Source organism: Melanerpes formicivorus, unplaced genomic scaffold (genome assembly GCF_026170545.1).
Source record: "Melanerpes formicivorus ecotype bairdi unplaced genomic scaffold, bMelFor1.0.p_v2 SCAF_45, whole genome shotgun sequence".
Classification (NCBI taxonomy): Eukaryota; Metazoa; Chordata; class Aves; order Piciformes; family Picidae; genus Melanerpes; species Melanerpes formicivorus.
Genome location: NW_027142397.1, coordinates 1282292 through 1304274, shown reverse-complemented (window position 1 = coordinate 1304274; position 21983 = coordinate 1282292). Strand labels below are relative to the sequence as shown.

The 21983-nt window shown below is 63.5% G+C and overlaps 1 protein-coding gene across 4 annotated transcripts; it reads left to right on the top strand.

The window, feature by feature from the left end:
- The first annotated feature begins 4765 nt into the window (after positions 1-4765).
- LDLRAP1 (low density lipoprotein receptor adaptor protein 1) lies at positions 4766-21165 on the top strand. 4 transcript variants are annotated; one of them, XM_068159114.1, is made up of 9 exons: positions 4766-4894; positions 7861-8003; positions 9451-9563; positions 10462-10576; positions 13471-13543; positions 13935-14018; positions 15393-15517; positions 16949-16983; positions 18872-21165. In XM_068159114.1, the coding sequence occupies exons 1-9, from the start codon at positions 4810-4812 to the stop codon at positions 19014-19016; spliced, it is 918 nt and encodes a 305-aa protein (XP_068015215.1). In that variant the 5' UTR covers positions 4766-4809; the 3' UTR covers positions 19017-21165. The 4 variants fall into 4 exon arrangements, with proteins under 4 accessions (XP_068015215.1, XP_068015214.1, XP_068015216.1 ...); XM_068159113.1 differs by having other exon boundaries at positions 15390-15517; XM_068159115.1 differs by lacking the exon at positions 13935-14018.
- The last annotated feature ends 818 nt before the right edge of the window (positions 21166-21983 follow it).

Here is a 21983-nt window from a genome sequence, read left to right as displayed (position 1 = left end):
TGAGGAGCTTGGAGACTCTGCCAGGAGCCTGCTCCAGGGGATGGGAAAAGGATGAAACCTTTCTTGAAGGCTGCTGGAGGCCTGGAGCAGGCTGCCCAGAGAGGTTGTGGAGTCTCCTTCTCTGGAGAGCTTCCAACCCCCCCTGGCCACTGTGCCCCTGGGCAAGCTGCTGTGGGAGCCCTGCTGGAGCAGGGGCTTGGGCTGGATGCTCCCCAGAGGTCTCTTCCAACTGGGGGTCCTGTGACCCAGTGCAGTCTTGGAGGGTTGTATGGTGGGAGGGGACCCTAAACCATTCCTGAGCCCCAAACCTCATTGCTGTGCTTCAGCTCATCAGCTTCAACTCCTTCTAAACACACAGACACAGCCCCAGGGGAGCAGGGGATTGTTCCTCTCCATAGGGCAGGTGGCCACATCCTCAGGGTCCTGGTGGTTGATGCCAAGAGGCACAATGCCAACAGCAACAGTTGGCCTTGGGGGGAGCAGAGCCTGGGCAGCCTGAAACCCCAGCCCTGCAAACAGCCTTCCTCCTGAGGGCTGCATCCCCAGGGGACAGGGTCTGGGGGGAAAGGACCTGCAGGGACCACTGCCAGCCATCGAGGAGCTGGAGCTGGGAAGGCTGCCCAGGATGTCTGCCCCTGTAGACACTACCTGCTGGGACAGGATCCCTTCCCAGTCTCTGAGGGCACACTGAGCTCCTGCAGCTCTGCCCAGGAGCCAGGGCTGGGCTGTGCCACCCAGAGGAAGCAGTGGGTGATGTGCTGAGCCCAGAGCAAACCACAGGCACACACTGGGGCCAAGCACAGCTTCCAATTGCCCTGGGTGACAGCAATGCTGATGTGGATTTTCCATCCCTCCTCCCTCCCACTCCACTCAGCTGCCCAGCTCAGCTCCCTCACTGCTCACAGCAGCCTTTCTTCCCTCCAGAGGAGGGGGATGTGCCCTGGTGCCAGGCTGTGCAAGGCACCTCCTGCCTCCCCCAGCTGCAGAGCAGGACAGAGGCTGCTTCTCGTGTGGGCTCCTGCCTCCCCCACAGGGCAGGGCCTGAGAGCTCCTTTGGTGTCAGGTTGTGGAGGACAGGCAGAGAGAGCAGCCAGGCTGTGGGTCTCCCCTGCAGGAGGCCCAAAAGTGAGCAGAGCTGCAGAGAAGAGCTTGGTGGGACCCAAGAGTCTGCAGAGCTGAGCTAATGAACATAGGAAGTTTGGTAAGAGGCAGTAAGTCTTAGGCTTTAAGGTTTAAGCCAGCCTCTAATTAGGAGGGTTTAGGAGATTTCCTACACCATCCTCTGCAGCATCTGGCACTGAGCATCCCTGGAAGCAAGATGCTGCTGGAGCAGCTCTGGCAGTCCCATCCCTGCAGCTCTGCTTTCCCTGCTGAGTGCTCAGCTCAGCCCTGGCCCAGCAGCAGCTCTTGGGGCAGGTGGATGAGGCTGACAGGAGTTGATTGCAATTAAGTTGCTGCTATCATTGCCCAGGGCCTGTTCCCCATCAGCAGGAGCAGTTCAGGATGTGCAGCCAGCAGCCTGATTTTATTGGTGATCCAGGCATGGAGATGTGGGAAGAGCTCCAGAGCAGAAGAGGTGACAGCCCCCAGAGAATCCTGCACTGGGGGGGCTGCAAGGGAGGGGAGAGCAGCAGGGGGCTGTGCACAAGGGTGAGGAGCACTCAGGGATCACAGAGCCCCAGCAGGGTGGGAGTTGGAAGGGACCTCTGGAGATCACCCAAACCAACCTCCCCTCCCCTGAGAGAGAACTGAACCCAGGATTTGGGGTGCAGCCTCCCCAGTGCTGAGCCCAGGGGGACAATCCCTGCCCTGCTCCTGCTGATCCTGATCCAGGCCAGGGTCCTGGTGACCTTCTTAGGCACCTGGGCACACCAGCAGCTGACCAACCCCCCCAGGGTGTTTCTGTGCTGGGCAGTTTCCAGCCGCCCTGCCCCAAGCCTGGAGCACTCATGGGGTGCAAGAGCAGGACCCAGGACTTGGCCTTGGCCCCCCACCCCCCACCCTTTGCCAGCTCCTTGCTTAATCAGGGGCAGCTCACAACATTATGGCCAACAAATGCCAAGGAGCAGACATTTGTAGCTGCTGCTGTTATTTCTCCTTAATGAAATGTCAGGGGAAGGGAAAACAGCAGCAAATGTCAGCAGTTGGTCTTTTATCTCCTGGATGGTCAGACAGAGGCCTCCAACCCCTCCCTGCTTGGGTCTGACAGAGGGGAGGGAGCTCAGATTTCGTTGGTGATCACCTTTTAAGCAGCCCCAGACAGGATCATTGGCTATAAATGCACCTTGCTATAAATCTGAAGGGAGCAGAGTGAAGGAGCAAAGCCTCAGGAGCAGCACCCTCCCTGGAGGGGCACAGCACCCTCCCTGGAGTGGCACAGCACCCTCCCTGGAGGGGCACAGCACCCTCCCTGGAGGGGCACAGCTTGGCTCTGCTGACTTGCCCCTGCACTGGGGAGGGCACATCTGGACTCCTGGGCTCAGTTTTAGGGCCCTCACTTCAAGAAGGACATTGAGGAGCTGGAGCAGGTCTGGCAACAGAGCTGGGGAAGGGTCTGGAGAACAGGGCTGTGAGGAGAGGCTGAGGGAGCTGGGGTTGCTTAGATGAGAGGAGAAGAGGCTGAGGGAAAACCTTTTGGCTCTCTACAACTCCCTAAAAGGAGGTAGGAAGGAGCTGGGGGTTGGTCTCTTCTCCTTTGTCTCAGGTGATAGAAGGAGAGGAATTAGCCTCAGGGGAGGTTTAAGTTGGGCATGAGGAACAATTTCTCTACTGCAAGAGAGGTCAGGGACTGGCAGAGGCTGCCCAGGCAGGTGGTGGAGTCCCTATCCCAGGGGGTGTTCAGAAAACCTGTGGCCATGGCACCTGGGGACAGGGTTTAGTGGCCATGGTGCTGTTGGGTGGACAGTTGGACTCAGTGGCCTCTTAGAGGCCTTTTTCATCCTTCATGGTTCTGATTCTCCCTGATTCTCCAAACCCAAGCAGGCAGCACACAATCATCCACCCCCACCGTGCCTCTGCCACTGAACTCCCATCCGGGGCTGCAGGAGCCTGGAAGGATGGCTCCCGGGGATGGCTCCCGGGGATGGCTCCAGGGGATGGCTCCCGGGGATGGCTCCCCCAGCTGTGGAGCCAGCCTGGGTAGGGGAGGTGATGCTGGATGTTGGAAGCAGTGGAGAGGAGCAGCCCCCACTGCTGCAGTGCTGGAGATGTAAGCTTGAGTGCTCTGCTCTCAGCGAGGCTGCAGAGCTGCAAATAGCCTCGGGAGAGCCCATGTGGAAGGAGCTGGTGGCTCGTCAGGACAGACAGTAATTAGCAGCTGCTGCTGCCACTGTCCCGGCTGAGGCTGGCACTTGGGGAAGGGACGTTCTGCTCAACCTTTCCACCAGCCTGTGCCATCCCCCTGCCCCGCAGGCTGTGCTCGGTGCCCCCTGCGGGCTGGCTCCCGGCTGCAGCCGCGGCAGGGGGCTGTTAAAAACGGAGCTGCCAAAGGCTTTCCAATCACACAAATGGCCCTGTGGCTAATGGGCTTTGGGAGGCATTATGCTGCAAAGCCTAAATGTGGGCTTTAACCTCCTCATTATTATCCCTTTAATTTCAGAAAGCTTTTGAGGGCCTTAATCTTCCAGACAACTCTGCTGGGGCCGAGCTAAAACCATGCTGGCGGCCACGGGGGCAAGGAGGGACAGCAGAGCTTCACCACAGGTGGCACTGAGATACCAGGTCACACTTTCTGCTCCCAGGGTGGGGGCAGATGCGGTTTTGGTGTCTCTTGAGTGTGCTCCCCCCAGCCCTCTCAGCCTGACCTCACAGCAGAGGGCTTCCACCCTCCCAGCATTGCTCTGGCCCTGCTCCAAGAGCTCCCTGTCTGTGCTGAGGGCTCCAGAGCTGCCCCCAGCGCTGCCCGGGGGGGGTCTCAGCAGAGGGGCACAATCCCCTCCCTGTCCCTGCTGCCCACACTGCTGGGGATCAGCCCAGGACAGGTTGTGACAGGTTGTATGAGAGTGTATGGTGCTGGCTCAGGTCCAGCACCCCCAAGTCCTTCTCTGCAGGGCTGTCTCCATCCACCCAGGCTGGAGGACCTGTGCTGGTACTGGGGGTTGCCCCAACCCATGTGCAGGACCTTGCAGAACCTCACAAGGTTCTCGCAGAACCTCCTGGTCAGCAAAGACCTTAAGACCATGGAGTCCAGCCATAAGCTAGCACCTCCCTGTGCACCACTCTGAGACCTCAGCTCCTCGTCCAAAAGCCTTTTAAACCCCCCCAGGGACAGTGGCTCCACCACCTCCCCGGGCAGCCTGTGCCAGTGCCTGGAGACCCTGAAGGTCACGACGTTTTTCCCAGCATCCAACCTGGACCTTCCCCCTAGGAGCTCACCGGATGAGGGAATGTTGGAATTGTTTCGGCTGGAAAAGGCCTCCGAGACCCTGGCCCCAGCCCCTGGCCCCAGCCCCCCAGCCGCTCCAGCTCCCTCCGGACGGATCCAGCCCTCGGGGGGTGCCCCCCGCAGCTCGCTTGGGGCCACCCCCAGCCCGGGGCCACCCCCAGCCCGGGGCCACCCCCAGCCCGGGGCCGTGCCTGGCTGCCAGAGCCCGGCCGGGGTGGGAGGGCGTGGCAGGTAGGCGTGGCCATACAGGGGAGGGGGCGTACCCATCCGTGACGTCACGACACAGATTTGCATACCGGACGCGCCCCCGGACGCGGTCAGCGCTGGCGCCGCAGGAAAGTTTTGCGGCGGGGCCGGGAGCGGGGCCGGGAGCGGGGCCGGGGCCGGGAGCTGGAGCCGGGCGCTGGAGCGGGGCCGGGAGCGGGATGGACGCGCTGAAGTCGGCGGGTCGCGCCCTGCTGCGGAGCCCCAGCGTCCACAAACCCTCCTGGGCCGGCGGCAGACACAAGAGTGAGACACACACCCCCTCCCCCCCCGCTCGTCCCCCCCTTCCCTGCCCCGTTTGCCCCCACCCCTCCTCCTGCAGCGCTTCTTCCTCCTCTCCCCTTACCCCCTTGTTCCCCCTTGTTCCGTGTTCCCCCTACTTCCTTCCCAACTTTTTCCCGCTTCCCACCCCCCTGCGCTCCCCTGTCCCGCATGCCCCTCTCCCTTCCAGGCCGTATCCCGCTTCTCACCCCCTGCACCGCCTCGTCCCACGCTCTCCGTTAGTCCTTCCGGCTTTATCCCGCTCCGCATCGCCTTGTGCTGCACCCCGCTCCTTCCTTCCCAACTTTATTCCACTTCTCACCCCCCTGCACCCCCTTGTCCCGCACCCCCTCTTTCCGTCCCGGCTTCTCCCCCGCTTGCTTCACCTACCCTCCCGCTTCTCCCTTCCAAACTTTGTCCCACTTTCCCCCCCCAGACCCCCTTGTCCCACTTCCCCCTCTCCTTCCCGGCTTTATCCCGCTGCTCACCCCCCCGCACCCACTTCTCTCCCACTTTCAGCTCCCCTTTCCTTCCTTCTGCACTCCTTTTCTCCCTGTCCTCTCCCCCCTCCCAGGTTTTCCACTCTCTACTCCTTTTCTGCTTTTCTCCTCTCGTGCCCCTTTTTTCACCACCCCCCTCCTTGCCCCCCACTTTACTCCCTCCCCCCCGTACTCCTTCCTCCCCCTGCAGCAGCGGGGCAGGGTGGCTGGGTTGTCGCTGTCCCTCGGTGGGGGGCTGGGGGGCTCCCACCCTGCCCCAGTTCGGGGTAAGCTGGAGCCCAGTGACTGTTTTCTGCCGTGCCCCTGCCGGCTCCGACACAGGATCGATGCCCCTCTGGCAGGTGGCCAATTGGTCCCTGCCAGGCATCCTCCTGCCGTGATCATGGCAGGGGGGACCAACCTCACTGACCCCTGCCCTGGACTTCCCCCACTCCCTGGCACAGGAGGGGGGGTGCCTTGCCCTGTCTGCCCCCCCTGTCACCCACAGGTGAGGTCAGAGTTGATCCTCCTGATCTGAGGGGATTGACCCAGCCTGGTCACACCTTGGCTGGGATTAAAGTGGGCAGCCGGCTGGGGGGCACCTGGGGGAGCTGGGGGGCAGATGTGGGGTGCTGCCCTGTGGGATATGTCTGAGACAGGTCTCTCAAGCCCTTGGACTCACCCAGAGCCTGCCCTGGGGGGGCTTGCATCCTGCCCCCCTGCCCTCTGCTGGGTGGGGGCATCGCTGCCACCCCTCGGGGCAGACAGCCTGGGGGCAGGGGTTTGGGTAGCTGTGAGGTGGTGGTGAGAGGTGCATGAGGGACAGCTGTCTGTCTGTCTGTCTCTGCTCCTTCCTCTCTGGAAGCACTTTAAACCACCCCTGCCTCCATCCCAGGCCAGAGTGGGCTGTGGGTGCCCAGTGCCCACTGCAGCTGGCACCATCCCGGGCAGTGCAGGGTGCTCAGAGGGTTCCTGTCCTCGCTGAGCCCCTGAGCTGCCCTGCACAGGACCCAAGGCAGGGAGTGTGAGCAGGCAGCTGCCCACCCATTGGGTGCAGACCACCCTGGGGTGGTCACCTGGCTCCAGCTGCCCAGGGTGGGAGGACAGCCCCAGGGGTTTGGCTGTGCCTGGCTGGATGTGAGGTAACTGCAGCATGCTGCCTGGCCTTGCTTTGTGCTTTCCCTCTCTGGGTCTGGGGTCTGAGTGCCAGGCTGGGTGCCCCTGCCCTCCTGCAGGCCTTGGGCTGTCTCCCCTCCTGGCTGCTGCTGCCCAGCTGCTGTCACTGTGACTGCAGCCAGTGCCAGGGTGGCTCCGTGCTTGGCACCCACACCCAGCTCTGGGAGTGGTGCTGGGGCTTGTGGCTTATCTCCCATCTTGCCTTGGCTGGAGGCTGAGTCACTGAGGCTTACCTCCCTCTGGCCCCAGCCCCCAACCCCCCCAGCCCACCCCAGCTGCAGGCTGCTCACAGGGAGCTCAAGTTTGGCCTGGCTGCCTGGAGGTCAGAGGAGGCTGAACTCGAGGCAGAGAAGCCTGCAGGGCAGTGTTGTGTCTGTGACACATGGAAGCTCCTCTGGGAGCCCCCCTGCTCCCCAGGGCTGTGGTTGGTGCCTGCTGCTCGAAGCAAGACCCTCCTCAGCCCCTCCTCACACCCAGGGGCTGCAGGTCTCAGGTTGTCTCTGGTCTGGCACTCAGCTCCTGTGGTGCAATTTCAGCCTCCACAAACCCTCCTGACCTTGAGGTTGGTCCTCAAACTTCTCTTTGTAGTCAGGATCATCCTTCCCACCCAGCCAGCACGGGAGGGAGGGGGCTGGTGGTCTCCCTGGTGGTCCCCAGGGCGGAGGGGAGGGTGAGGGCCACAGGCTGGGTTCCCCGGGGTGTGGGGGCCTGAATTAGCAAACTGCAGCACATCACCCAGAGCCCTGTGGCTGTGCCTGGGCTTAGCTAGCAGCAAATCCCTGCTTAGCCTCTGCAGCCAGGGGATGGTTAGTGCTGGGCAAGGTCATTGCCAAGCGTGGGCCAGCTCCGAGCCCTCCCCCGTGCCGATGCTCAGGGTCCCCTTGGCTGGGGAGTGACTTGGGGCGCTCAGACTCAAAGCTGGGGAGCTGATGGGGCCCAGAGGGTCGCTGTTGGAGCTCAGAGGGTCGCTGCTGGGGCTCAGGGGGTCACTGCCCTGTGCTGTGGCTCAGGTGAAAAATGTGAGGGTTTGGCTTTGCTGCCTGGAGGGGCTGCAGGGGCTGCTGGTGGTGGCCCCCAAGGCAGCACCTTGTGGTTGCTGTGTAGCTGGAGCACGCTGCCACCTCCTCCTCCAGCCAGGTCTCTGCCCCCTGCCCTTCTCGCAGCACCTTGCAGCCCGGCAGCGCTGTGAGCCCCCAGCCCCAGGGCACAGGGGTCCGGGCAGCAGCTCAGCCTCGGGGCTCAGGGGGGTGTGCCGGTGTGGCTGGGCACCCAAGAGCCTCTCCATTGTCCCTCTAGAGCTCCCAGAGAACTGGACTGACACCCGTGAGACGCTGCTGGAGGGCATGCTCTTCAGCCTCAAGTACATGGGCATGACCCTGGTGGAGCAGCCCAAGGGCGAGGAGCTCTCCGCGGCGGCCGTCAAGAGGATCGTGGCCACCGTGAGTGTCCCCGGGGCCGGGCCCCAGCTCCTGCCGCTCACAGCCTGGCCTGGGGAGGGTGTCAAAGGCCACAGGTCTGCAGGCAGGCTCCAGCCCTTCCCAGGGCCCTGAGAGTGGAGCTGGAAAGGCAGAGAGCAGCCCTGGGCAGCCCTCGGGGCCAGCCCCAGCCTGCGGCAGGCTGTGGGAAGCTGCTGTTGAGTCTCTGAGCTCTGGCTCCCCTTGATAAGCTTGGGTGACCTTGGTGCAGAAGGAGCTTCTGACCTGGTGCCATCAGCCCTCCCCAGGGCTGCCTGGCCTCTTGCAAGGCAGGGACAACGTCTGGAGGGCAGCCAGCACCTGGCCAAGAGCTGCAAGCTCTGGGCTCTCCTCCTGGGCCTTGGGGGGCTGAGAGGAGGAAGGAGCAGGAGAGCTTGCTCTGGTGCCCAGCCCGTCCAGCCACCCTTTGCTGGCACCTCTGGGGCAAGAGGGAGCACCAAGCCTCCTGGGGCCCCTGCTCACCAGGCTCCAAGGGCAAGGGAGGCTTCTCTGAGCCCCTCCAGAGCTGAGGCAGAGACCCAGCTGTGGAGTTCTCTGCCTTAAAAGCCTGTGGGGTGCTGAACTGTGCTGGGCTCCTTCCCTGGCATCTGCTGAGCTCCTTCCCTGGCATCTGCTGAGCTGGGCAGGAGGGAAACAGGAGCTGCTGGCAGAGCCCTTCAGGAGCTGCTGGCTGAGAGTGGAGCCTTTAAATGAAAGCCCCAGGGCTGAGGCCATGAGCTGGACATGGCCCAGGGGAGGTCCCCAGGGAGCAGGGCTGAGGAGCCAGGGCTGCAGCTGTGGGCTGGGCTTCTGGAGGGCAGCTGGGCAGTGAGCTGAGTGCAGCCCAAAGGCTGAGAGCACAAAACCAGTGAGCAAGGGAGAGTGACCCTTCCAAGCTTGGTTGGTTTGTGAGCTGCTGTCCTGACCTTGCCATGGGGAACACTTTGCCTCTCCAGCAAGGCTTGGCGAGGGGGCTTGAAGCCAGCTGCTCAGGAGCCCACACCCTGCAGGACCACCTTGTTCCCTTGCTCCTGCTGCTGTGCCCTCTGCTCCAGAGCTGGCCTAGAAGGTAAAGCTCTCCAGGCTGGACCCAGAGTGCTTGCAGGGCTCAGCCAGAGCAGCTGCAGCTCCCTGCAGAGAATGGCCAGAGGGGAACCCTGCTGGGGCTGCTGGGCTGGAGATAGCTCTGCAGGCTGTGGGGTGCCTGATGCAGGCCCTTGCCTCCTTCATGCCAGCAAAAATCCCTGCCTCAGGGAAGGGAAAGCTGCAACAGGTGCCTGCCTCACCCCCCTGGTGAGTTCAGTCTGTGGTGCTTGCAAGTGCTGGTAGCAGGCCACTGGGGTAGCTGCCTGGAGCCCCAGCCCTGCTCAGCCTACCCTTGGATGCCCTGGTAACAGCCTGACACTTCCCCTTCCCTCTCTCCCTCCCAAAGGCTAAAGCAAGTGGGAAAAAGCTGCAGAAAGTGACCCTGAAGGTCTCCCCCAGAGGCATTGTGCTGAACGACAGCAGAACCAAGGAGCTCATCGAGAACGTCTCCATATACAGGTGGGCCACAGCTGGGCCCCAGAGGTGGGCCACAGCTGGGCCCCAGAGGTGTGCCACAGCTGGGCCCCAGAGGTGTGCCACAGCTGGGCCCCAGGGCTGGGCCACAGCTGGGCCCCAGAGGTGTGCCACAGCTGGGCCCCAGAGGTGTGCCACAGCTGGGCCCCAGAGGTGTGCCACAGCTGGGCCCCAGGGCTGGGCCACAGCTGCCCCCTGGCTGCTCCTCTTCTTTCTGCCCTGGCTGCCCCTGAGGCAGGTGAGGACAGGTTATCCCATATCTGCCTGGAGGCAGGTGCAGGCCTGAGAGCTCAGCTTGAATCTGGCCCTTTCCAGCTCCTCCATGCTCTGCTTCCATCCTTCACCTGCTGCTCTGTCCCCATGGCCAAATGGGAGGTGTGGAGCTCTGGCTTGGGTCACTCTCTCCAACCAGGCCACTAAGCTCTTCAGCCTGAGCAGTTAGATAGAGTGGAATTCAGCAGGTTGGAAAAGACCCCCCCTGCTTCCATTTCTTGTCCTGCTTTGAGCCTCAAGTTCAAATCCTAGGCTGAGGACCAGCTCTTCTGTCTGCCTCCAAGGAAGGCTTTCCAAGGCAGAGCCCTTGGCAGGCAGTGCCAGGCTGGCACCCTGCAGCCTTCACCTCCTCTCACCTGCCACACTTCCCTCTGCCTGTGATGCACAGGCTGCAGCTGCTGCTTTGGGCTTCTCTCAGCCTCAGGCCAGTGGCATCAACTCCTCTGCTGTGGGGAGGAGCTGCCCTGAGGCCTGGCAGAGCTCCTGTGCCCCCTGTGCCGCCGTGGGGCTGGCACCGTGGGGCTGGCACCGGCTGGCAGTCCGAGGAGGGCTCTGCTGAGCTCCCCTGGCCTGCAGTGCCCAGGACAGGACATCTCCCTGTGCCTTGCAGGATATCCTACTGCACAGCAGACAAGAACCACGACAAGGTCTTTGCCTACATTGCCCAGAACCAGCTGAACGAGGCCCTGGAGTGCCACGCCTTCCTCTGTGCCAAGCGCAAGATGGTCAGTGGGGGCGGGGGCAGGGGCAGGGGCAGCTCCCTGCCGAGGGGGCAGCTCAATGCTGAGGGGGCAGCTCCCTGCTGAGGGGGCAGCTCAATGCTGAGGGGGCAGCTCCCTGCTGAGAGGGCAGCTCCCTGCTGAGGGGGCAGCTCAATGCTGAGGGGGCAGCTCAATGCTGAGGGGGCAGCTCCCTGCCGAGGGGGCAGCTCCCTGCTGAGGGGGCAGCTCCCTGCTGAGGGGGCAGCTCCCTGCTGAGAGGGCAGCTCCCTGCTGAGGGGGCAGCTCAATGCTGAGGGGGCAGCTCAATGCTGAGGGGGCAGCTCCCTGCTGAGGGGGCAGCTCCCTGCTGAGGGGGCAGCTCCCTGCTGAGGGGGCAGCTCAATGCTGAGGGGGCAGCTCCCTGCTGAGGGGGCAGCTCCCTGCTGAGGGGGCAGCTCCCTGCTGAGGGGGCAGCTCCCTGCTGAGAGGGCAGCTCCCTGCTGAGGGGGCAGCTCAATGCTGAGGGGGCAGCTCCCTGCTGAGGGGGCAGCTCAATGCTGAGGGGGCAGCTCAATGCTGAGGGGGCAGCTCCCTGCTGAGGGGGCAGCTCAATGCTGAGGGGGCAGCTCCCTGCTGAGAGGGCAGCTCAATGCTGAGAGGGCAGCTCCCTGCTGAGGGGGCAGCTCAATGCTGAGGGGGCAGCTCCCTGCTGAGGGGGCAGCTCCCTGCTGAGGGGGCAGCTCAATGCTGAGGGGGCAGCTCCCTGCTGAGGGGGCAGCTCCCTGCTGAGGGGGCAGCTCAATGCTGAGGGGGCAGCTCCCTGCTGAGGGGGCAGCTCCCTGCTGAGGGGGCAGCTCCCTGCTGAGAGGGCAGCTCCCTGCTGAGGGGGCAGCTCAATGCTGAGGGGGCAGCTCCCTGCTGAGGGGGCAGCTCCCTGCTGAGAGGGCAGCTCAATGCTGAGGGGGCAGCTCAATGCTGAGGGGGCAGCTCAATGCTGAGGGGGCAGCTCAATGCTCAGAGGGCAGCTCCCTGCTGAGGGGGCAGCTCCCTGCTGAGGGGGCAGCTCAATGCTGAGGGGGCAGCTCAATGCTGAGGGGGCAGCTCCCTGCTGAGGGGGCAGCTCCCTGCTGAGGGGGCAGCTCCCTGCTGAGGGGGCAGCTCCCTGCTGAGAGGGCAGCTCAATGCTGAGGGGGCAGCTCAATGCTGAGGGGGCAGCTCAATGCTGAGGGGGCAGCTCAATGCTGAGGGGGCAGCTCCCTGCTGAGAGGGCAGCTCCCTGCTGAGAGGGCAGCTCAATGCCGAGGGGGCAGCTCAATGCTGAGGGGGCAGCTCCCTGCTGAGGGGGCAGCTCCCTGCTGAGAGGGCAGCTCCCTGCTGAGGGGGCAGCTCAATGCTGAGGGGGCAGCTCCCTGCTGAGGGGGCAGCTCCCTGCTGAGAGGGCAGCTCCCTGCTGAGGGGGCAGCTCAATGCTGAGGGGGCAGCTCAATGCTGAGGGGGCAGCTCCCTGCTGAGGGGGCAGCTCCCTGCTGAGAGGGCAGCTCCCTGCTGAGGGGGCAGCTCAATGCTGAGGGGGCAGCTCCCTGCTGAGGGGGCAGCTCCCTGCTGAGGGGGCAGCTCAATGCTGAGGGGGCAGCTGCCTGCCGAGGGGGCAGCTCAATGCTCAGAGGGCAGCTCCCTGCTCAGGGGGCAGCTCAATGCCGAGGGGGCAGCTCAATGCTGAGGGGGCAGCTCAATGCTGAGAGGGCAGCTCCCTGCTGAGGGGGCAGCTCCCTGCTCAGAGGGCAGCTCTGCCCCCAGGCAGAGTGAGGGGGGACCCTGTGAGGGGGACCCTGTGAGGGGGGACCCTGTGAGTGGAACCCTGTGAGGGGCTGTGGGGAAGCTGCCCCCAGGCCTCAGAGCTGCTGCTGGTTCTGGTGGGTGATGCTCTGCCCTGGGTGCAGCACACTGGAGCCCAGAGCCACATCCCCCTGAGCCTGGGGAAGGGTCTGGAGAGCAGATCCTGTGAGGAGCAGCTGAGGGAGCTGGGGTGCTTTAGTCTGCAGAAGGGGAGGCTGAGGGGAGACCTGGTGGCTCCTTACAGCTCCCTGGGAGGAGGCTGGGGCCAGCTGGGAGCTGGGCTGGGACAAGGGGAAGTGGCCTGGAGCTGTGCCTGGTGAGGCTGGGGCTGGAGATTAGGAAGAGTTCCTTTGCTGCAGGAGTGGCCAGGCTCTGGCACTGGCTGCCAGCATGGCTCTGAGCTGGGCACTGGCTGCCAGCATGGCTCTGAGCTGGGCACTGGCTGCCAGCATGGCTCTGAGCTGGGCACTGGCTGCCTCCAGGGCTCTGAGCTGGGCACTGGCTGCCAGCATGGCTCTGAGCTGGGCACTGGCTGCCAGCATGGCTCTGAGCTGGGCACTGGCTGCCTCCAGGGCTCTGAGCTGGGCACTGGCTGCCAGCATGGCTCTGAGCTGGGCACTGGCTGCCAGCATGGCTCTGAGCTGGGCACTGGCTGCCTCCAGGGCTCTGAGCTGGGCACTGGCTGCCAGCATGGCTCTGAGCTGGGCACTGGCTGCCTCCAGGGCTCTGAGCTGGGCACTGGCTGCCAGCATGGCTCTGAGCTGGGCACTGGCTGCTTCCAGGGCTCTGGAGCTGGGCACTGGCTGCCTCCAGGGCTCTGAGCTGGGCACAGGCTGCCTCCAGGGCTCTGAGCTGGGCACAGGCTGCCTCCAGGGCTCTGAGCTGGGCACAGGCTGCCTCCAGGGCTCTGAGCTGGGCACTGGCTGCCTCCAGGACTCTCTGGAGCTGGGCACTGGCTGCTTCCATGGCTCTGGAGCTGGGCACTGGCTGCCTCCAGGGCTCTGCAGAGCACAACCTCCAGGAGGTTTGAATGCCCATCTGGAGCCATCCCTTAAGCTGCTGCCTCCCTGCTCTCTCTGCAGGCACAGGCAGTGACCCTCACTGTGGCCCAGGCCTTCAAAGTTGCCTTTGAGCTGTGGCAGGCAGCCAAGGAAGGTGAGATGTTGGCTTCTTCCCTCTTCAGTCCCAACTCCAAGGGATAATTTGGGTTCCTTTCCCCCTCACCCCCAAATTCCAGGCTGCTGTGGGGGTTGCTCCAACCTCTGGGGTGATTGAAGCTTCTGCCAGGGCTCCCTCCACAGCCTTGGGGCACATCCTGGCTGCTCTCCCTGCTGGCAGGTGGGGTGGGAGGGCCCTTGGTGCTTGCCTGGGGGCACCCCAGAGCTCTGCTGCCCTTGGGCTTTGTGCCCTCCCCTTCCCTCCCATGCAGAATGCAGGCAGGGCCTGGGCTGCAGTGGGCAGAGGGGACCTGGTGGCCTGTCCTGGGCCCCTCCCTGGAAGCCCCTGGGGAGTGCTGTGCAGGCAGTGACCACATCTCCTCTTGCAGAGAAGGAGAAGAGGGAGAGGTCCCTCCTGGAGGGAGAAGGGAGGAGCAGCCCCAGCCCAGAAGCCCCTGCCCCCCCTGCTGCATGTAAGTCACCACAGAGAGCTTTGCCTCAGGCTTGGGGCTGGGAGAGTCCTGGAGGGCTGTGGGGAGGGGGCAGGCTGCTGGGGGAGGCAGCAAGGAGCACACTCTGATGTCCCCCCAGCAGAGCCCCTGGGGCAGGCTGCTGCCTGCTGAGTCCCTCCCATCCTGTCCCTGCAGCCCTCCTGCACAGCTGCTGCCCCCCAGGTCTCTCTGCAGACTGGCCTCAGTGTCCCAGCAGCTCAGTGTGGGCCCTCCCCAGCCCTGCTCTGTGCTTTGGGCTCTGCCTTGAACCCAGAGCACTTCCCACCCCCTGGGGGGGGGGCCCAGCCAGGAGCCCTCTGCCCCCAGCTCCCTGAGGAGGGAGAGATGCCTGCAAGTGCAGGAGGTCAATCCTGGCCCCCCTGGCTCAGTGCCTGGCTGGGGCCCCTCTGCTGCCTCTGCCCCCCAGGATGTGCAGCCAGGGAGCAGTGGGGCAGGAGGCTAAGCCCTCCCCGTGCTGGCCATGCAGCTGAGAGGGTTTGGCACAGAGGAGAGCAGGGCTGGGCAGGGCTGGGCTGGGCTGGCACCCAGGCTGGCACCCAGGCTGGCACCCAGGCTGGCACAGCTCAGTCCCCCCTGGGAGGGCCCAGGCTGCACAAAGGGTGGCACAGCAGGCCCAGGGCTGCCAGGGAGGGGGAGTGGGCTCCAGCACCTGCCTGGGGCAGGCTCCACACCTGGGGCTGCTGTGCCCTGCACCCACCCTTGCTCAGGGCCATGAGGAGCACCTGAGGCAGCCCAGCCTGTGGTGCTCAGCAGCTCCCAGGCTGCTCTGCCCCCGGGGCAGGATTTGCCCTGGGCCCTGCTCAGTGATGATGAATCTCTGCCAGATGCTCATCCATGCCTGGGGCTCCAGCCCTGAGCTTGTGTCCCAGGCTGCCTTCCCACCCTGGGGCTGGGATGTGCCTGGGGGCCTGGGATGGGGCTGGGGGGGGTTGGGGATGTGCCGGGGGGGGGCTGGGATGTGCCTGGGGCTGGGATGGGGCTGGGGGGGGCTGGGATGTGCCTGGGGGGCTGGGATGGAGCTGGGGGGGGGTTGGGGATGTGCCTGAGGCTGGGATGTGCCTGGGGCTGATCCTGCCTGGAAGGTGGTAGCCAGGAGCCTGGAGGGCTGAGCTGCTCCTCCCCTGCATCCCTCTGGAGAGGCTCTCAGGTGCCTGGTGTGAGCACCAGGAGGGGCCCAGGCCCTGCTGGCACAGGCACAGCTCCTCCAGCCTGGAATCTGAGGCCAGCCTGAAGGAACTTGGTGCAGCCCTTAGGTTCCCCTCTGGAGGTGAAGCCTTTAGGGTTGCCTGGAGCTCCATTTCCAGCCCCATCCTCCCTGCACTCTGTTCCCAGCAGCAGCCACAGGGAACCTGCTGGATTTGGAGGATGCTGCCAGGTCTGTGCCCTGCAGCACAGAGCCCCCAGCCCTGGACAAGAGCCTCTTTGGGCCCAGCTCCTCTGTGAACAACAACCTGGTGTGGGTGAGTGTGTGCCCAGGGCACTGCCAGCTGCTGGGCTGAGGGGCTGGTGCCACCAGCACTCCTGTGCTCCAGCTCCCACCACAGGGGACTGGAGCTTTGGGTAGAACCTCCCTGGGGAGCCAGCAGGGTTGCCAGAAGGAGGTTTGGTTGCTGGAGCAGGAGCAAAGGTGGGGCAGGGTCTGCAGGGCAGGGCTGGGGGGCAGCAGGTGCCCTTGGATGGCTTCTCTGAAGCCTCCTCCCTTCTTTGGCCACCCTGGGCCAGGGCCTGGCTGTGCATCCAGCAGGGAGCCTCCTCCCAGGCCTTGGCTGCTGCCCCAGGCCCAGGGCCTCAGCCCTGCCACCTTGTCCTGCCTGGGAGCTCAGAGCCTGCTGGCCTTGCAGCCCTGGGGGATCCTGGCCCTTGCCTGGAGCTTGTTTCTCAGAGCCTGCTGGGTCTGAGCCTGAGGCTGCTCAGGGTAAATCTGAAGATCAGCTCTAAGTCAGAGCAAATCCCAGAGGCTCATCCCTGCCTCCCTGCAGGGTCCTCAGCCTTCCCATGGTGCACTAAGCCTCAGTGCAGCCCAGGAGGCTGGGAGCAGCCAGGGCTGCCCATGGCAGAGCCCTCACCCAGAGCTCATCTTCTGCACAGGGAACCTTTTGCTCCCCAGGCAGCTCAGAGGCTTGGCCTGGGGACCCTGCAGGGCAGATCAGAGGAGCCAAGCAGTGCAGGCTCCCCTGCAGAGCTGCTCCCTGGCTTCCTCATCCAGAAGGGACCCCAGGGGTGCCTGGAGCACCTTGCCAGGCTCTGGCCAGCTCCCTGCTCTTAGCAGCCCCCCCTGAGAGCTGGAAGGGCCAAGGGCCAGCTGGGGGCAGCTGCTAGGTTAGACCCAGCCCAGGGCACAGCCACAGAGTCACAGAACTCTCAGGGCTGGAAGGGAGCTCAAGGCTCAGGCAGCCCCAGCCCCCTGCCATGGGCAGGGACACCTCACACCACAGCAGGCTGCTCACAGCCACCTCCAGCCTGGCCTTGCACACCTGCTTGGAGCTGGTGGGGAAGGTCCAGGCCTCTGTGCTGCAAGGGGAGCACAGCAGCCCTGCCCTGAGCCCCAGGGGCTGCTCTGAGCAAGCCTGGGCCACCCCCCTCAGAGCATCAACCCAGCACCAGCATGGCCACAAAACCAAGTCCTGGAGTGCCCTGGGGCAGGACTGAGAGGAGCCCTGGGGGGCTGGGAGGGGGCAGGGGCCCAGGGGAGGCAGGTGGCTGGGGCTGGGGGCAGGGGCCCAGGGGAGGCAGGTGGCTGGGGCTGGGGGCAGGGCCCCAGGGGATTGCTGCTCTTGGCTCTCAGCAGCCAGCAGGGAGGTCTCTGTGCTGAGCCTGGGGCTGATCTCTCAGCTCACCTCTGTGCCCTCTCTTAGCAACTGCTTCTCTCTCTCCTTCTCTCCTTCACCAAGGAAATGGATGATGGCCTGGATGAGGCATTCTCAAGGTAATTCCAGTATCTCCCTTTGCAAGGCCCTGCCCCTGGGGAGCAGCCCAGGAGCCCTGCCTGGGGGCTGGCTTGCAGTAGTGCTCTGATCTGCTCTGGCCTGGGCAGCTGCCCCAGCAGTGCCTCAGCTCTGCAGTGGAAGGGAGGCTTGGAGGCTGCCTGAGAAGCCAAATGTTTTGACAGCCTTCTGAGGCTGGGGGGAGGCTCTGGGTGAGAGGCAGTTGCATTCCCCCAGCAGTTCTCTGTCCCCTCCCACTTGCCCAGGCACCCTGAGGCTCTGCCTTGGCAGCCCTCTGCCCCATGCTGGCTGCAGTGCTGCTGCTCCCAACTGCTGGGGCTGGGGGGAAGGGGAATTCACTCTGTGAGGTCTGGACTGACCCTGGGAGTTTGTTCCCCTCTGCCCCCAAACCAAGAGCAGCTGCTGGGGGCAGCCTCCCTGCCCCACCAGGCCCTGGCACAGCCTGGCTGCAGCAGGGTGCCTCTGGGGCAGCACTTTTGGGCCCTTGCAGCTGAGCACCCTCAGGCTGTGTGGCTGCAGGTGGCTTTGGTTCCCTCTCTGAGCCAGAGCAGGAGCTGCCTGCAGGCCCATGCCAGGCCACCCAGCAGTGGTAGGCAGATCTGTCTGCCCCCAGGCTGCAGGTGCCTGTGGGGTGGGGAGGGTGATGCATTTGGGAGGGTCCCATCACAGCATGGAGCCACCCCAGGGAGGCTGCAGGCTGGGCAGAGAGCTGCCTTGGGTGCAGGTACTGCAGAGCTGCCAAGCTTCCTTCTGCTCCTCTCCTCCAGCTGGGAGGTGCTGAAAGGAGCCAGGCAGCAGCAGGGCTGAGCACAAACTGCACTCAGCCCTAAGGAGAGAGACCTTGGTGTCTTGTGTGGCCCCCAGGAGTGACTTGGAGCTTCCCCTCCCAGGGCAGCCCTGCCCCAGGTTGTGCTCCCTGAGAGCAGCTGCTGGAGCTGCTGCCTTGCTGTGGCTCTCTTTGTCTCCCCTCTGTTCCTTGCCCTCTTTGCCCACAGCAGAGGCTGTTGGTTGCAGCCTTTGTTTTGCACTGCTGGATGCTGAGCTCTCCTCACCCTTGGCCTCCTGGTGACTCAGTGTTTGGGCTGCTCCTGCAGTGAGCAGGATGCTTCCCACAGCCTCCTGCCCCAGCAGCAGCCCTGGGGAGTTTGCTTCCTCATCAAACCCCTGAGGCTCCCCCAGCACCCTGCCTCCCCTGGGTGAGAGCCCAGCTCTGGCCCCTGGGAGCCCTGCTGCTGCAGTGTGGCACCAGGGGTGTTTAGCCCCACAGCAAGGCAGCTGGGGCTGCTTGGGCTGTGGGCAGCCCCTGGGCTGGGCTGGGCTGAAGACCTCCTGTGGGCTGGGAAACATCATCTGGGTCCTGCTGGGCCTTGACCCAGAGGCTGGGCTGGGGAATGTGCTGGGCAGCAGGCACAAGCTGCTTGCTCCAGGTCCAGCCACAGCAGCATGGGAAGTGATTCAGTGCAGGCAGGGCTGCTCCTGTGGCCAGCAAGGGAGCAGATCTCAGCTAATGATACCCCCAGGGGCATCCCTGAGGAGAGAGCAGCAGCCCTGCACCAGGCCAGGAGTAGGTGAGGTGCCCAGGCTGTGCCTTCCCTGGGTGCCTGGAAGGGAAGTGCTGGCTGGGATAAAGCAGCAGCAGGGCTGCAACACTCCCAGAGCTGCAACACTCCCAGAGCTGCAAAGCTGCAGTGCCAGCTCTGCCCCCCCTGGGTGCTCTGCCAGCTCTGCCCCCCCTGGGTGCTGTGCTAGCTCTGCCCCCCCGGGTGCTTCCCCTCCTGGGGAGGCTGCTGGGACGTGGGGCTGCGGCAGCAGAGATGCAGCCAGGCCCTCAGCTGTCCTCTGACCCCTGTTCTTCCCTTCCCCTCTCAGGCTGGCTCAGTCAAGGACAAACCCTCATGTCCTTGACACAGGACTGACAGCTCAGGACATCCAGAGTGCAGAAACTCTCTCTCCTGTCGACTGGAACAAGCTGGAGGGCGGCGCAGGGGAGCAGGAGGAGCTCTTCCTGTTCTGAGCTCAACCCAGGAGCTGACAACAGAATCACCTCTGAAAAGAGAGAGAAACCTCTGGGCTGGCTCCTGCTGTCCTGGGTGCTGCACTCAAGGGACTCTCCTGAGGGCTCTGCACCAAGGCAGAGGATGTTGCAGCATCGTCTAGACCAAAGCTTTAGCGACCCAAAGCAGCCTCTCTTCGCCCCCTGCTCTCACCTGCCCCACGAGCTGCTCTCCAGCAGTATTTATTCACAGTTTACATTTAGCACTGGCAGGTGTGTAGGGCACCTACAGTATTATGTGGCAGCAGACCACAGAAGAGCCTTCAAGCAGTGCCTGTCCCCCTCTGGACACAAACTATGCAACACCAAAGCCTCTCCGAGCGCTGCCCAGACAAAGGGCTGCAGGCGGCAGAGCACAACTGCTCCTAATCCCTGTCGCCCCTGCAACGAGAGCTCACCTGCCTGGGCAGGGGGAGGAGGTCTGCAGCAGCTGCTCCCAGTGCTGGGCTCGGGAGGCAGCAGAGCTCTTGCCTTTGTTGGGAGTGTCTGGGGCACTCTCACAGCTGTCAGTCAGCCCTGCGGGTCCTGGCTGCCTGCTCCGCCTTGGGCATTGACCCCTTGGAACCCAAAGACTTCTGTGACAAAGTTTTGCACTTGAACTGACAGCCAAGGTCCTCATCCCCCAAGGGCAGCAGTGCCTGGAGCTTCTCTCCAGAAGCTCTTGACCCCCCCAGCTCCCAGCCCTGCCACGCTGCAGGTCTGGTTCTGCAGTGACCTCCCTGCTGGGGCCTGCTCTGCACTGCTGCCTGCAGAGAGCCAACCCCCAGGGAGCAGCACTGTGCTTGGCTGCAGCCCTGGGGGAGCTGCAGGCTGGGAGAAGCCTCTGGAGCACCATGGATCTGTGTTCCCAGCCCTGCTAAGTGGATTTGGCTGTGCATGCCTTTTGCCTGCCTCCAAACCATTTGCTCCTTGCTCACTCAATAGGCTCAGAATGGGCTTGGATTAGGGCAGGGCCAATGCCTGCTGTTCAGGCAGCGAGGGCTGGCCCCTTCCAGCCACACTCCCCTCCTCTCCCCCTCCACCCAGGACAGCCACCTCCCTGGGGAGGCTTGGGGAGCTGCCTTCAGCTGCTCCAGGAATCCCAAAGAAGTAAAGGGAGGTAATAAAGCTTAGGCTGATTAAGAGATCCTGAAGTTTAATGATCCTAAGCAGTCCACACTGACAGTGTGCAGTGGCTGAGGCCTTCTGTGGAGTGAACTAAGCTGGTTTATGGATTGGTAACTTGCTTTTCAAACACTAATGCCTTCCCCAGATAGCTCTTGATAACTCCCTTAAAACTGCTGGCAGGGGAGGGAAAATAAACCCTCCCCTCCCCCCAGCCCAAGGAAGGGGAAAAACCTCTCTGGCAGCTGGAAGAATTGATCAGGGAGCAGCTGAGTGACTCTGACCGAGATTGGACTTCATTTGGGGTTACTTTTCCTGGTGCTGAGGTGTGGAGGGCTGGGGAAGCTGACTCCCTGTGCCCTGCAGAGCTGTGGCTAAAGCAGGGTTAGGTCCTTTGCAAACAGCCCAGGGCTGGCTCCAGCAGCCTCAGGACTGAAGAGACTGAGGAGGGGGAAGGGATTGAAGCTTGAGGAGGGCAGATGGAGACTGGAGATGAGGAAGGAGTTCTCTCCAGTGAGGGGGGGAGATGCTGGCACAGGCTGCCCAGGGAGGCTGTGGATGCTCCCTCCCAGGAGGTGTTCAGGCTGGATGAGGCCTTGGGCAGCCTGGGCTGGTGGGAGGTGTCCCTGCCCATGGCAGGGGCTTGGAGCTGGCTGAGCTTTGAGGTCCCTCCCACCCCAACCCATTCTCTGAACCTTCATTCAAGGTTTGTTGGTGCTACAGGGGCAGAGGGCAGAGGCCTGAACCTGTCCATGGCCGATGCCAAAGCTGCTCAGAAGTGGTTGTAGCAAGCACCTGGGCCTGGCCCAGGGGAGTGGGAACCTTCCTAGGACAGAACTTGGCTTAGGAAGGGTCCCTGAGGATTCCTCTGAGCTTTCTCCTTCGCCAGGAGCAGGATCTGCCCTGCACAGTGCTCTGCCTGTCTGTGGAGAGTTGTTCTGGTTTTACAAAGCAGCCCTGGTGCTGTAAGGCTCTGTGCTGAGGGAAATAAAAGTTCTCCTCTGGTTTTTGGAGTTGTCTGTCCTGGGTGGCTTCCTTTCCCCCCCTGTGGTCCTTTCCAGGTGGAGAAGCTTTCATCTTCCTAGCTGGTTGAATTCTCCCACCCCAGGAACTATCAGAGGCCTGGAGCAGGCTGCCCAGAGAGGTTGTGGAGCCTCCTCTGGAGACTTTCCAGCCCCCCCTGGATCTGTTCCTGTGTGGCCCTGCCTTAGCTGACCCTGCTCTGGCAGGGGGCTTGGGCTCCATCTCTGGAGGTCCCTTCCACCCCTTCGCCACTCTGTGATCAGAAGCAGCCCCAGGAGAAAGCTGTTTCCAAGGCCATCCAGGAGGGAAGAAGCTGCAGTTAAGACACCAACCCCTGGCTGAGAAAGTGCCCTGGGACTGGATGTGGCCATGGAGGATGCACAGAGGAATGTGCAACCTCCACCTTCCCTCCTCTGCCAGGCCAGGAGGTGAGCACTGCCTGTGCCCCCCCTGCAGCTAGGATGAGGCAAGGGAGGTTCTGTGCCCCCCCTGCAGCTGGGATGAGGCAAGGGAGGTTCTGTGCCCCCCCTGCAGCTGGGATGAGGCAAGGGAGGTTCTGTGCCCCCCCTGCAGCTAGGATGAGGCAAGGGAGGTTCTGTGCCCCCCCTGCAGCTAGGATGAGGCAAGGGAGGTTCTGTGCCCCCCCCCTGCAGCTAGGATGAGGCAAGGGAGGTTCTGTGCCCCCCCTGCAGCTAGGATGAGGCAAGGGAGGTTCTGTGCCCCCCCTGCAGCTAGGATGAGGCAAGGGAGGTTCTGTGTCCCCCCTCTGCAGCTAGGATGAGGCAAGGGAGGTTCTGTGTC